A 14315-nucleotide genomic window follows, 5' to 3' on the forward strand; every position below is an offset into this window, starting at 1 on the left:
GATGTCCACTTGGCTTTAAGCTTAGCATGTAACGTGTTACATGCTAACAAGCCTAGCATGTAGAAGTACACATACATGCCCATCACAGCAATCATTTCAGTCCCTCAAGCAGGTCCAGCCTTTTGATGCTGCACCAGCATTTACTGCTCTACCAAGCTTGTGATCAGGAGCTTTGCAACCAACAGGTCTGAGTAGTGGTGCTACATTGTGGGGACTGCTGAGTGAAGAGGGCATGGAAGGAGCCATGTTTGTAAACGGCTACTACCATCATGCAGTGGAGAAGGGCTGAGCTTAGAACACAGTCAACACTCTACCTGGGTAAAAAGAGTTCTTTTTATAAAAAGAGAACTACACAATTGAGTTACCAACAAAACAAAACAAAACAAAACAAAAATAAACAAAACAAAACAACTTCCAAAGTCCACAGAATATGGAACTGATGGCAGCAGTGGTTTTGAAGATGGAGAAGGACATCTGGGGACCAGACACTTCAAGCAAGCGCACATCATGGGGCACTGCCTTGATCGAGATGTAGGACTACCAGACAACAGAGAGCAGTTCAGAAACCATGTCTTATATGATGATTTCCGTGAATGAGGAGTAATAGTATAATAACTATTGCTCCACGGTGTCTGATAGCCACCTTTACCCAGGGCGACTAGATGTTCTAATTTTTCCAGAAAATTTTTCATTGCAACACTGACTTTTTCTCACAGGAGTCTTGGTTTGGATGATAAACTTGATGGCCACGTTACTAAGTTCTCAGTGTTCTAAGGTGTATTAACGAGAATTCTTTTGTTTTCCCATTTCCTCAGTGTTATAGCTCTGCTTGATACATACATGTTGGGCCTTCCCAACGGACAACATCAATATATTCAATACAGAGAATAAAGCGCTTACAGGAAGCTGCCTTGAAAATCTAGAAATTTCCAATTAGTTTAAGCTGGGGTGTACTTTACATCAGTAATTCTGAATTTTGAAAATTCATCAATTAACACAGTATTTAAAAATGGACTTTATTACCTAAAGAAAAACCATTCAGGTAGATAACATTTAATCCTCTCCAAGAATATGGGCTAGGACTTTGTCTGGTTGCTTAGGTTGCCTGGAGAGGCATCTTAGTATACTAAATGCAACTGAATGAGCTTTACAAGGGTTTTCCTACAACAAAAACATAGAATGTAGCACATATGAAAACCCAACTCCAGCATGTTAGACCTGGCCCTTCATATTCCTAATTTGAATGGCTTCAAGGCACCTATCTTTATCTTTCTAAAAAGAATAAGACAGCAGCACAGATCTTTGGAGGTTCTCTTAAAAATGTTACCTTTGGAAATTGAAGCATGGATTTTAAAACCCAGTGTCTCTTCTAGTTGGTTGTAGTCAGACTCTATGGAAGATGCATGAAGTGTCTCTACTAAGAAAGGCATTTTCCCCCAGGCCTGATCATAGAAAATGGTGTGGTTCCATGTATAGGGGATACTGATGCCATCGATGGTGAACAGACGAGTTGAGTAGGCATAGAGCTGACCGGGTCCTGTTTGAATGTAGTCCTCTGTGTAATCCTAAGGGAAAGGATTTGAGGGTCAACATTGCACCTGGAGTTTTCCATATTGTATAACATATGAGGTATGCTGGGGTGGGGGAGGGGCTGGGAAGAAAGAGATTAACAATGGAGTTCTGAATAAGACTAATTACACAGTAGTGTTCTGACATCACTCAGGTTGATTCTCATCTTTAGAATCAGGTTTGTAATTTTCTGTCACAATTTGTAAGTTAACAAGATAGTGACATTGTGGGCCATGAGTTAAAAGCTGTAGGAGGGCCATTTTCATTACTCTAAGCTCTCAAAGTATTGCTTTCATTTCATTCAAGTTAAAAATAAATAATTTTGAAGTGAAAATATAATTACATCATCCCCCGTTCGATTTCCTCCCCTCCCCCCTTAGAGGATGCTACACAAAAACTTATTGTAGGAATCACTATTGCGTTTTATTTTTCAGAGGAAAATTTAACAAGTGGCTTAAATCAGCACAGCAGCAGTTCTGGCTCCAATACACCAGGTAATAAAACTACTCAGAGAGCTTTAAAAGCTGAGCCCTGGAGATTTTTAAGTCAAGACCAGATGGTTATTTATGACCTAGTGGGAGCGGTAATTTATCTCCAGAGCAAACAGTAAGAACCTAACATCTCTGTGCTCGGTCTACAGGGATTTCGTTTGTGCTCCTCGCTGTCCTGTGATTAACCATGATGCTCTCCTAGCACGTTACCTTCACACCGACTTCAGCAGGTGAGTGGAGCTGTAGGACCTGGCCACTCACAATGACATCAAGCAGCAAGGCGCCGTCGGAGTCTAAGCCCCGAGCCACGTGTGTCATCCGCAAGACCTCTCCTGGGAATGACATTACATTCATTTCCTCAGCAACGATAATAACAGTTATTATTACTATTACGCCTATGGTTAGTGGGAGCACAGAGAAGATTTATCTAATACCATGATGTTATTTCAAACGTGGATAAATATGTCAGAGAACTAAGCACAAACATTCCCCGTTAAGAAAAGGCAAACCACTTGAATTGTCTTCCAAAAAGTCTTTCCATGTGGCCAAAGTGTAGCTTTCGATTTTGCAGAAGTCTCCATATTTTAGTCTCACATGGAACAATTAAGCATTTCTACAAAATTATAGCTTGTGAGATGGGCCAGGCAACTTTACCAGGGACCGGCAATACCTACAGACCTGGCTACGGGGTTTTGTCATTAATATCAAAAGGGCATCTTCATATGTGGATGGATAGCAAGAGACCCACTTGCTTTCTATGCTGACTGAACACTGGTTAAGGAGACATCCCTCCCCCGCCATCATTCTTCCTCAAAGGTCAATCCCACCAAGGCTGGCTCATTCCAAGGAGGCTGAAATGGAGCTTTGTAAGCACTTTTGTGGACACAGCAAGGGCCCCAATGAGGTAATGCCCAATGATTAGGACAGAAGCAGAGGGGAAAGTGTTAGTTAGTGTGCTGACTTTGCTTTCATTTGTTAGATCGACAATCACCGTAAGGCAAAAGAGCTGATTCACAATTAAAGACAAAGCTTTAATTAATAACAAGAATGATATATCTTCCTTCCTTATTCATGCTTTAAATCCTCTCTAAGGTTGAAGAAAAAAAAGGCACAGAAGAAGAAGGAGTCTTTGGGGCATAAAAATTACTATCCTGCCTGAGGACACAGTGGTGTAAGTGGTGTCTTACAGACCTTGTGCTAGCATTCATTGACAGGAAAATATAAAACTATTTTTCCATTATGTGTGTAAGAGTGCACCAAAAAACTCCTAATAACTTTCTGTGAGAGCATACACCATATTTTTCTTAGTCACCAAGATTTATAGCAATTTTTCTATACCTATGCCTGTCTGCCTGCCTTTCTGTCTGTCTGCCTTCTCTGTCTATATGTATGTAACTATATAGTAGAAAATTACGTTCACCTGACACTAACCAGTTGCAAATTCCACTTGCGTCTCTCTTTTGAAGACTGCGTTAGTGAGGGTAAAGCCATTAACTGCTTCCCCTATTTCCTTTGCTGTGGTCCAGTAAATGGGATTTAGGATAGAAATGATCTTTCTCATCGCTGGACCTAGAGAAGAAAGAGAAACAGGGTGACAGAGCCAAATATTTACAGCCAGTTATTGTCACAGTATACTATTCACAAGGGTGAGGACCAATTGACTAATTACAAAGTCAATAAATCTGTGTGTCTTTTTCACTAGCATATATTAGCTATAGAAAATACTGGGTTTCACCAGAACATTGCCATGCATGCATTAATGTACTTTGATGCTCTCCCCAACAGTTTCTCTTTGGGATAAGGATGAACAATGTATTGCATCATATATATTATATTGCATTATCAGTGGCTTAAAGCTTCATCTTTTAGAATTGTTAGGTGAAACTAATAAGATAAAGAACAAAATATGTCTTTAAAAAGGTGTTTATGAAGGCTGGAAAGTTGGCTCAGTGGATTGAGGTGCTTGCTGCCAAGTTGACGACCCAAGTTAAATTTCTGGGACCCACGTGGTGGGTGGAGAGAACTGACTCCCATACGGTGTCCTCTGACCTCCATGTACATGCCATGGTACACACACGAATGCACACACATAAATAACAAACAACTCACTAATTAAATGCAATAACTAAGCTCATTAACATTTTCATAAATACAGTGACTCACCAAGACTTCGAGGCACATTGGTAATCTTGGCCTGTATTACTCTTGTATCAGAGTTAGGGCTGTCTGTTATTGTGGCATTAAGGAAAGCGATTCCAAACTCAATATCATTAATATTCCCAATAACACTTCCTCTGGCTCGTTGGGGTCCACCTATTGGAGGAAGAAAAAACAATCCTGGATAAGGGAGCAATTCCATCAACATTACACGAGGGAAAGGAAAGCCAATCTGTAGAGATGCTACAAATCTTTTCGCAGACATCAAAAGAGTCCCATGGCATCCAAGTTTGAAAGTGAAATTAATAGGCTTTTAAAACATTCCATTTTTACATAACACCCATAGTCCCCATAAATCTAGCATCCTTCCAACCTGTACACATCTTAGTATTATTTCATAAGCCAAAGAATACAGTGTGTCCATTCTCCCAGCCCAAATAAAGCATGTGTTTGTTGATGGTGGTGACCATGACTACAGCGAGTTTACAAAGTTGTGCATGGCAGTAAACACTTTATATGCATTCACTCTTTTGATCGTATCAACAGTACTAGGCGGTAGCTTCCAATAGATGCAGTTTTAAGACTGGGCAGACAAAGTTCAGAGAAATAATATAGCTTTACTATCATCATAGGTCTAGAGAGAGAGAGAGAGAGAGAGAGAGAGAGAGAGAGAGAGAGAGGACTGAAACAGTATCTTCTTGGCTTTAAAACATGTTTTGGAGTAGGGACCTATTTCTTCACTTAAATGGATAACTTACAATCGTGTATATCTAATGTGTTGTTTTATAATATGCATATATCAAGGGAAAGGCAAAATTAGCCAGTTAGTATATTTGTCACCTCATCACCTACTGTTTTCATAGTGACAATACTGAAGACCTATTCTCTTATCACTGAAGAATAATGTACAGTTATGGGGAAATGCCCATAAACTGGAACATGGAAGCAGACACAGCAGGACAGAGGTTATCAGGGGCCAAGGGTGAGGGCAGAGGCCTGCGGGCATGCTGCTCTGGGCTACAAGTGAAATAAGAGGATACAGTTAAGCATATCTACTATAGAACTGGTCATTACTGTTACTAATACAAACCTGTGTTCTTTTATCTACTGTTTCCATGTGTAAAACAGGGAAAGATCTCACCAACAAAATACCATTTAATCCTTGTTACAGGTCAGTGGCAGCATAAATATAATATATTGTCCAATCTAAATCATTGTGTGTTCACGTATGTGTGATGTATGTATGTATGCATGTATGTATATATGTATGTATGTATGTATGTATGTATGTATTACTTCCTATGGAGGTGGGGGGTCTCAGCAATTTTAAGCTAGAGCTAGAGCAATCTTTATTGTATATATCTATCAGATAATAATTAACTTGTGAAAAATTTAATAACTGTATTACAATTTTGACAGCATTGTAAAATTCACACCAAAACAATTTGATTAAAGGACAAATACGAAAAGTTCCTCTTTCCTTGGTCCTAAGCAAGGGAAAGAGAGACCTGCTGGGCAGGGTTGCTATTTTCAGTGTTCTGGGTGGTTACTGACATGCAGGGCTTCTATTTTAACTAAGGAGCTTGAGTCTCACCACTGAAACAGATGTTTCCTCCATCCAGCTACCTGGTTGGGTTCCTGAAAATCTTGTTCAACTCTGGGAAGCAAGCTGTCCATCTATCTGGACTAGGAAACACAGTATCTGAAGCCTGAACTGTTCTCTTGCTCCAGGAAGGCATCTCAAAACCTTCCATCACCCTTTGTGCATAGAGCAAGCTTACTGAGAAGCAGAGGAGTAGCCATCCTTTCAGTTTGTCTTATTCTATGTAGAGAAAACATAAAGCTTTATAGGGTTCAATAGCCTTCCCATTTAACAATATGGAACTGGCAATGTTGGTCTCCCTAGAATCTTTAGAAATATGTCTTCTGACACAAGAACGCCCCAAAGGAGCAAACAGAGCCAAAACCCAGCAGTCAACACTCTTAAAGGGGGGAGGGAGCACATTTTTTAAAATGACAACTCCAGAGTTGTTTTATTTATTGTGGATTCCAAGCGATACCTTTTTTTTTTTCTAATTTGCATGAAGCCTCTAAATTTGTGCTAGCAATGGTCTTGATGAAGCACAGCCCGCTTACTTACCTGGACATGCCTGCATGTTACATCTGGAGACCTGGGTGGCATCTCCCGGACAGGAACGGCCACCTTTAGTTGGCACTGGATTGTCACATAGTCGCTTTCGAGTCCTTTCACCTCCTCCACAAGAGACAGAACAATGGCTCCAGCTGTGCCATGTTCCCCAACTTCCGTCCACTGTGAACAAGAATGGAACGTTCAACGTTAATGAATCAGCTTTCAAATCTTTGCGTAGGACACTCCTGATGTGCAAATGGCAGGGCGATAGCAAGGATGACCAAGTGAAAAGGTTCACTCATCCCACAGACAGAAATTAGGAGGCTCACCAGGACACATGTCAGTGTTGCACCTCTGGATCTGGGTATCGGGACCCCCACAGGCTCTTCCTCCATTGGAGGGACGTGGATTATCACATGTGCGGTACCGCCTCATCTGCCCTCCATTGCATGTCCGACTGCACGTCCCCCAGCTGCTCCAAGGGCTCCAGTTACCATGGGCTACAGTGTGAAATAATTTGACATAAAACAGAGCTCTAAAACGGAGATGTGAAAGAAACCATGACACTCATCCCCAAATCAAGGAGAACCCTTGAAGAAACAATCAGAAAGAAAACAAACCAATAAATGGGTATCTTTCCAAATCACCAGGTGATTTGAGTGATGTTTTCAATAAAGACAGAGAACATATGCTAATATTGATGGGATTCCCTTCAGCTGGTCTGATATTATATTTAAATTATACTATGAGCTAGAGGTGATATGAGAGATACTCTCTACTCTCAAGGAGCAGAGACTGCAACTTCAGAACACACCAAAACCAGACATCGCTTTGACATTTTAAACTAAAGGTCAAAAAGATCAAGCAACACAATGCCATAACTTTAAGGACTGGAGGCCATAGCCAAGCTTTAATGAAGTAGCATGGACTCACTGTTGCCAACACTCACTTGGACAAGGGTCACTATTGCAAAAGTCACTCTGGACACCAGTCCCTTCACATTTGTTTCCTCCATACTGTGGCACTGGGTCAGAACAGTCCCTTGTTCTCTTCCTGGCACCTCCTCCACAGGATACGGTGCAGGCACTCCAACTGCTCCAAGTCGCCCACCTGCCATCCACTGGATTAACAGAAAATGTGCTTGGTTACCACATAAAAACCCATGATCGGGGCGGCTAGGTGTAGAGATGGCTCAGATGCTAAGTGCTTGGGCTCTTCTAGAGGATGTGAGTTTGGTTCTCAGCATTCATGCTGGGTGGCTCACAGCTGCCTACAAATTCATAGCATCTGACCCCTTCTGGCTTTTACAGGTACACAAACAGACACACACACACACACACACACACACACACACACACACATATAAACATAAGTTGACCAGGTCAAACCATGGCCGAGTGACATTGGTAACCTGTGTGAGAGGTAGATGTTAACTGGTTTAATGTGGTAACCTGTGTGAGAGGTAGATGTTAACTGGTTTAATGTGGTAACCTGTGTGAGAGGTAGATGTTAACTGGTTTAATGTGGTAACCTGTGTGAGAGGTAGGTGTTAACTGGTTTAATATGGTAACCTTACTTTACGTCTCTCACCTGGACAGTGTCTCTCATTGCAGACTTGCATCTGGGTTTCTGCTCCACTGCAGTGGGCCCCACCAAATGATGGTGGCGGGTTGTTGCAAAGTCTCATTCTGGTCTGACTGCCTTTTCCACAACTTTTGCTGCACGCACTCCAAGGCTGCCAAGCGTTCCACACACCATGGACTACAAACACCAGAGACAGATTCAAGCCACAGAACCATAGTTATTTAAAAAACAAAATTATGCAAATAAATTAACTCCATAGTAAGTTAAAATTCCCACAATCTAAAATAACTAAAATAGAACCAAAAGAAATATAACTAATGATGGTTTTCTTTTCTCGTGTTTGGTTTTCAAAGGGGTTGTGTCCAGGGACATTCAGAAGGCTTAACTAATGCCAAAAAAATGCTTACAATTATTCAAAGGAGACTATTTTATTAAAATCAAATTTAATCAAGCAACCATATGTAAACAGAACCCAAGTGTTTAAACTCTCGCTAAGCACTTGTCCACATTTGTCTAGGGATGGTAGAGGAGACCAGAAGCAGCTAAGCAAGCCTGTCTAATAGATTGAGATGCGTTGTAGGTAACATGAAACTTTTAACAAAGCTATTTTGAATCTAGGAACACAAGAGTACATCTCTAAACATGGCCTGGCATCCCACTTATGCATGTTCTTGGATCTTTCGACAACAGGGTGATTTGCACAGGTCTACGTCTTTGAACAGTTTTCTCCATTACATAATGTTCATGAATTAGAAATTCTGAATAACACACTCGCCTACTTGCTCAACAACAGAAGCAAAACTGACCAGTAGTTTCCAAGGACCGCACTGAAGGGCTTCCTTTTGGTAACTAACACATTACGGCATCTGACCACAGGCCTGGACAGCCTCACGCTTCCTACCAGGTGCTGGGGTCGAGAATCAGCACCTTGCCTTCTCTTATGCAAGAGTCAGGATCGGGCTGTATTTTCCTTCAGCAATATTCTAGATATGGTACCCATAGAATATGCTTCTTTGGTCACTAGCTTTACCAAAATGTGAACCAAAAGAGGGGTTAAGACTTGGATCTCAGTATTCTCAACACCATTTATAAGAAATTGCAATATTAAAATCAACCAATAGGTTATAATTTTAAAGAAATATTAAGATATCTTGCACTTTCTCATAATTAATTGATCTTTGATTAAGGCAACTACTTATTCTCCTGCTTTAGAGATAAAGGCAAACATGGTCACACAAGAATTAGTTCTAAGACATATTTGACTAAACCCAAGAAGGCAGGAGGGAGCATTTAAAACCTGGCCTGGAATGTAATGCTTATAGTCCGCACACATTGTCTGTATCACTTCAGATGTTCTGCAGACCTAGTGGCTTTGACATAGTTACATTTCAAGGATGTTGGTTAACCAAGTCCAAACCTCTGACAACATAAGGATGCTTTATGAAAGGAGCCTGGAGTTGAGTGCTGTTTATTATGTAATGTCTGTCTGTTTCTCCTCTATGCAAACAGACGTTTGAAACCCTCTTTGAAAAAGTTTAGTTTTTTTTATATTTAATTTACAAAGAAACCCTAACCAAATGGACTTTTATGACACAAGATGCAGTGCAGTAGAATTGAAAACCTTCTTTTATTTAGACAGATAAACAAGAAGAAAGAAACAAAACAGCAAGGAAGAAAGAAAGAAAAAAGAAAGAAAGAAAGAAAGAAAGAAAGAAAGAAAGAAAGAAAGAAAGAAAGAAAGAGAGAGAGAGAGAGAGAGAGAGAGAGAGAGAGAGGGAGGGAGGGAGGAAGGAAGGAAGGAAGGAAGGAAGGAAAGAAGGAAGGAAGGAAGAAAGGAAAGAAGGAAAAAGAAAAAATGAGAGAAAGAAGAAAGACAGTGTAAACCAGAGAACATATACAACATCACAGCATTCGGATGATACGGAAAACCCCCAAAACAGCTAAACCAAACCACAAAGAAAACACAAGTAGAGAGGAGTTGCTAAAGAAGAATTCAAAACACAGCAAGTTCGTTTATTGTAACAGGTGGCAGCTCTGTGAAGAGCAGCAGGGCCCTGGGCTAAGGGACCTAAGGGATGCCCAGCCCTATAGGCTGTGCAAAAGCTTTGGGTTCTGTGTGTTAGGCTTCAATACTCAGGATGCTCTGAAACTTCCAAAACTAATTCAGGATGTTTTGCGCATAACAATAGATAAATTACTAGAGTATTATTAACCCCCTGAATTATACTTGAATCATTACACTACTGAACAATATGAGTCCTTATTGATATAAATCATTAAATAAGAAATAACAAGCAAAAAGTTCTTTGCAATAGGAAGCAATAACAGCTGTACAATATTCAACAGAGGAATCAGTGTTTTATATAAAGCATAAGAGTAATGAATGCAAGAAATAAGCAAGTATGTGCTAGCACTAGTGAAAGACTAATAAAATGCTTATCTAGCTGTAAACTATCCCTGCACATACATACTCTAAGGGGAAAAAGTAGTGCCTGCTAGTTTTTGTAGTACCCTATTGCCTCAATGGTGGGCATCTACCCACGGGAGTGGCATTACTAACCCCCCAAACAGTAAAACAACAAAACAGTGAGCAAAAATAATAGTAAACAAATAGCTACCAAGCATGTAGGGTACACTGACATTTATTTTATTCTAATTTTAAACACCCTTTAGACTTTCATTATATAATTTCATTAATGATATGTCTGACAGATGGTACACGATTTCTCTAATTAGGTATTAATATTTCATTCTCCTTTAGAATAATGCCACTATATTAGATTGTTTTTTATTTTAAGACTAAAGTAAACCCTTGGCTTTTTACTTATGTTAAAGACTTCAGGGTAGTGGTTTTTTCTCTGTCTGTCTGTCTGTTTTGGGGAAGATAATATGTATGTACTGCTACTCCCAGATCAGTACCTTGTTTTCTGAAACACAACAGTGAAAACCAAACTTCTGGGAAGTACTGAAGATCCAAATATATCGACTTGGGAATCACAACAGGCTTGGTTCAAATCTTCAACTCTGTTTTACTAACCATTCAACCTTAGTTAATGAATTAATTACTACAGTCCCATCATTTTATAAATGTTTTATTCACGTGCTCAACAAGCTATAGTAGCTAATTCAGTGACTCTTTCTCCTTTTGAATATTTTCTCTCAGTTTTGTTCCACCAATCCTCTTTTTTGAGCTTATTCAGTATGCTTATCAATATTAAAAATTATTCTCTACTTAATATTCTATTTATATTCACTAGAACATTTCATATTCCATCCAATATAGTGCTTAGAAATTCAAATATCTTCAAATAGAGTACACAATAAATATTGCCTAGAGCCTAAATGAATGGATGGATGAATGAATGAATGAATGAATGAATTGGTAACTGACTTGTCCTTCTTCTCTTCTAAACAGTCTTCCCTAAAGGTCCAACAATCCCTTGATGCCCTACATGAGGATGTCACTCATGCTGTCCCCCAGTGTGCCCACCACCTAGATACAGTTCAGTTCAGACAAAAACATGAGACAAAATTGAACTCAAACATAGTTATTTCTCAGTAGCTGAAATGAATCTCAGAAAGAGGAACTTTTCCACTCCAAGGTCTGAGATTACAAGGCCACTGTGAGCCACCAGTTGCCTGTCGTCATTTTTTTCCACACATGGGAAGATTTTAATGGAGAATTAAGCCAAAGAGGCATTAGTGGAGATCAGAGATGAGCAACACACTAGTAGAAATACTGGGCAAATCCTTGCATTCAATTACACCTGAAAGAAGACTTTTTCATTGATTTAAGTTGAATTCTGTCACTTGAATCTGAAAGAGGGATGGGATACTAAGTAAGCAACAACTGGAAGAGCAGGCATCTGGTGTGGCTTTCACTGGCAAGGCCAACAGCTGAGATGCCAAATGGTCCTACACTACTCCTCATGAGTGGCACACTTCTTTTTAACCCCTCTGAGCTTATTTCCTCCCTTGAAAACGGATGACTAGATTTCCTGTCACCATAGGTACCCATCACCTTTATACATGAGTTTCTGTAGACTTAAGTTTCTGTGCATGATTAAAGTCTACCAAGTACAGAGCCACTTTCCTGTTCTCTTCAGTGAGACATTCCACTGTGACCCTGTCACCCCTGCACAAGGCTCTTTACGAATAGGAAAACAACAGAGAGTGAACATGTCCCTGAAGCTAGAAGATGTCCCTGAAGCTAGAAGCCATAGCATCTTTTCACAAGGAAGGAAAAACAGCCCTTGACTCCATGGTAGGAGTTAACATACAAAAGCTTTGCTGGTGTCTCTGGTGGGTCCTTACCTGGGCAAGGCCTGATGTTACACATAATGGTTTCCACAGCATGCCCCTCGCATGGCCGCCCACCATACTGAGCTGGCGGGTTGCTGCAAGTTCTCGTCCTGGTTTGGTTGCCATGCCCACAGCTTCTTGAGCAGTCTTCCCAGAAACTCCATTCTGACCAGTGACCATCCACTACAGGGAAGTAAAGCCATTTCACCATTAGCTAAAGCCAAGTAGCAAGCACTAACCCCAAGGCAGGCCAAACGTGGGGGACATAAATTGGCGTCTCTTAAAACCCTGCCTCCACACTGAATGCAGAACTATACCTGGACACAGCTTATTGTGACAGTGTCGCGCTTCTGAATCCGCCCCTTGGCATGGCCTCCCTCCATTGGCTGGAGGTGGGTTGTCGCACAGCCGGCTCCTCTTTTGGATGCCTTTTCCACAAGTGACACTGCAGGGCCTCCAGGCAGACCACAATGAAAACCCACCGTGCACTGCAAACAAAACACTGCGTGTTGTCTCGGGTTTGCAAGTGAGAGTTTCGAAGAGTAATTTCACCGAAGTGACACACTGAGTAGAGAGCTGAGTGTGATAGCTGTGGAGCAGCTATGGAAACCTTCCCTTAGGGGTAAAACTCATATCTAGAAGTGAGACAATAACTCAGTCAATGAAACCCCCTCTCAGATCCTCTGCTGAGTCATGTGGTTGTGGCTATGGCTATGGGAAGAATAGAGATGAAGAAGTTTATATACTGCTTACCGTGTGTATGTGTGTGTGTGTGTGTGTGTGTGTGTGTATGTGTGTGTGTACGTGTATGTGTGTGTGTGTGTAGCTTTCTATCATCTCTCTATCTCTCTCTTTATCATCTATGTTTCTCTATATAATATACATCACTTTCTGAACATTTTTGCTTAGTTTTCAAGGAAAATTTATGTTAGGATTCTGAATGATTAGCATGGCATTTGAATCCTCTAAACTGTGTTGTTTCAATCTCATTAGTTGGTAAACCAGAAGGAGCCTGGGAAGCTGAGCTGTCTTGGATTCTGTTTCCCACTTACCCTGGACTATGACAGGCACTCTGACCAGGACAGAGCCCATCAAGTTTCGGGCAACGCATTCATATTCAGAAGTATCTTCCTTACGAGCAGCAGCGATGTATAATGAGCTGTTAGGCAGCATGGAAAGTCGGTTATCCCAGGGGATGGGTTGCCCTTGGCGGGACCATGTGATGGTTGGCTGCGGTTCACCAGCTGCTTGGCAATCCAGTATGACTCTGCTACCAGCATCTACAACAGTTTCCACAGGCTCAAGAGTGATAATAGGAGAACCTGTGAGGAAAGTAGATACTGGGTCTTGGTCATTAAGGACTTAGGTTAAGATTTTATCTTACAAAATGTGGTGACTTCATTTTGAAAGGAATTTTGCCATGAAGTAGTATGGATTAAAGAGAAGACCCAATGGGCTGGGCAGGAAGGTTTGTGTTTTGGTAACTCAATGATATCCAAAAGAAAGGAGATCTGATGGGAGGCAGTGAGGAGTGAGTGGTGATTTGTATTGTTTTAGGGCATTGACCTCAAGGTATCTGTGAGACACTCATGTGAGCAGTCCTAGATGGCAGGTGGAGTCAGATGCATCCACCTAGGAATTTCAAAATCAAGATGTCAACAAGGAATGTGGACCTATCTTTCATAACTGATGAGATTACTTCGAAAGAGAAAGTAGCGTCATACAAGATGACGAAACAGAAAGCATAGGAAGAAATTAAGAGATGGACATAGGCTGGTTTATAAATGATACAAAGAACTGTCTCCCAAGGAATTAAGTACGAAGAGTCAGGAATCCTGGTATGAAAGTTAAGGGCTTCAGGAGGAGGGAGAGGCTGTCAGCATCTGGGCTGAAACCCAAGTGAAGTTCCTGGAAAGGAGTTGAACGTAGCCTGCTGACAGAATGCTTATCTCTACATTGTTCTACATGCTTGTAAAATTAGCTCGAAAACTATGTTTTCAAAACTGAGGAGGGTCATTTCAGGGAGAAGATGTCTCCATGTGGTGAGAGACACAACATGGAGATAGGCTTGGAAGAGTTTT

At 40.9% G+C, this 14315-nt stretch overlaps 1 protein-coding gene across 3 annotated transcripts in view; it reads right to left on the minus strand.

The window, feature by feature from the left end:
• The window catches only part of Hmcn1 (hemicentin 1), a 435732-nt gene that overhangs the window by 28443 nt on the left and 392974 nt on the right, over positions 1-14315 (minus strand). For all 3 annotated transcript variants that reach the window (XM_029475879.2, XM_021160385.3, XM_029475883.2), the window contains 11 exons: positions 13287-13556; positions 12552-12722; positions 12247-12417; positions 7939-8109; positions 7298-7468; positions 6678-6848; positions 6358-6528; positions 4224-4373; positions 3492-3629; positions 2271-2392; positions 1328-1565 (listed from right to left, as the gene is read on the minus strand). In XM_029475879.2, the coding sequence (XP_029331739.1) occupies positions 1328-1565; positions 2271-2392; positions 3492-3629; positions 4224-4373; positions 6358-6528; positions 6678-6848; positions 7298-7468; positions 7939-8109; positions 12247-12417; positions 12552-12722; positions 13287-13556 (1944 nt within the window). The remainder of the gene's footprint in view (positions 1-1327; positions 1566-2270; positions 2393-3491; positions 3630-4223; positions 4374-6357; positions 6529-6677; positions 6849-7297; positions 7469-7938; positions 8110-12246; positions 12418-12551; positions 12723-13286; positions 13557-14315) is intronic.

This window comes from Mus caroli, unplaced genomic scaffold (assembly GCF_978045245.1).
Source record: "Mus caroli unplaced genomic scaffold, Mus_caroli_1 scaffold_1, whole genome shotgun sequence".
Lineage (NCBI taxonomy): Eukaryota > Metazoa > Chordata > Mammalia > Rodentia > Muridae > Mus > Mus caroli.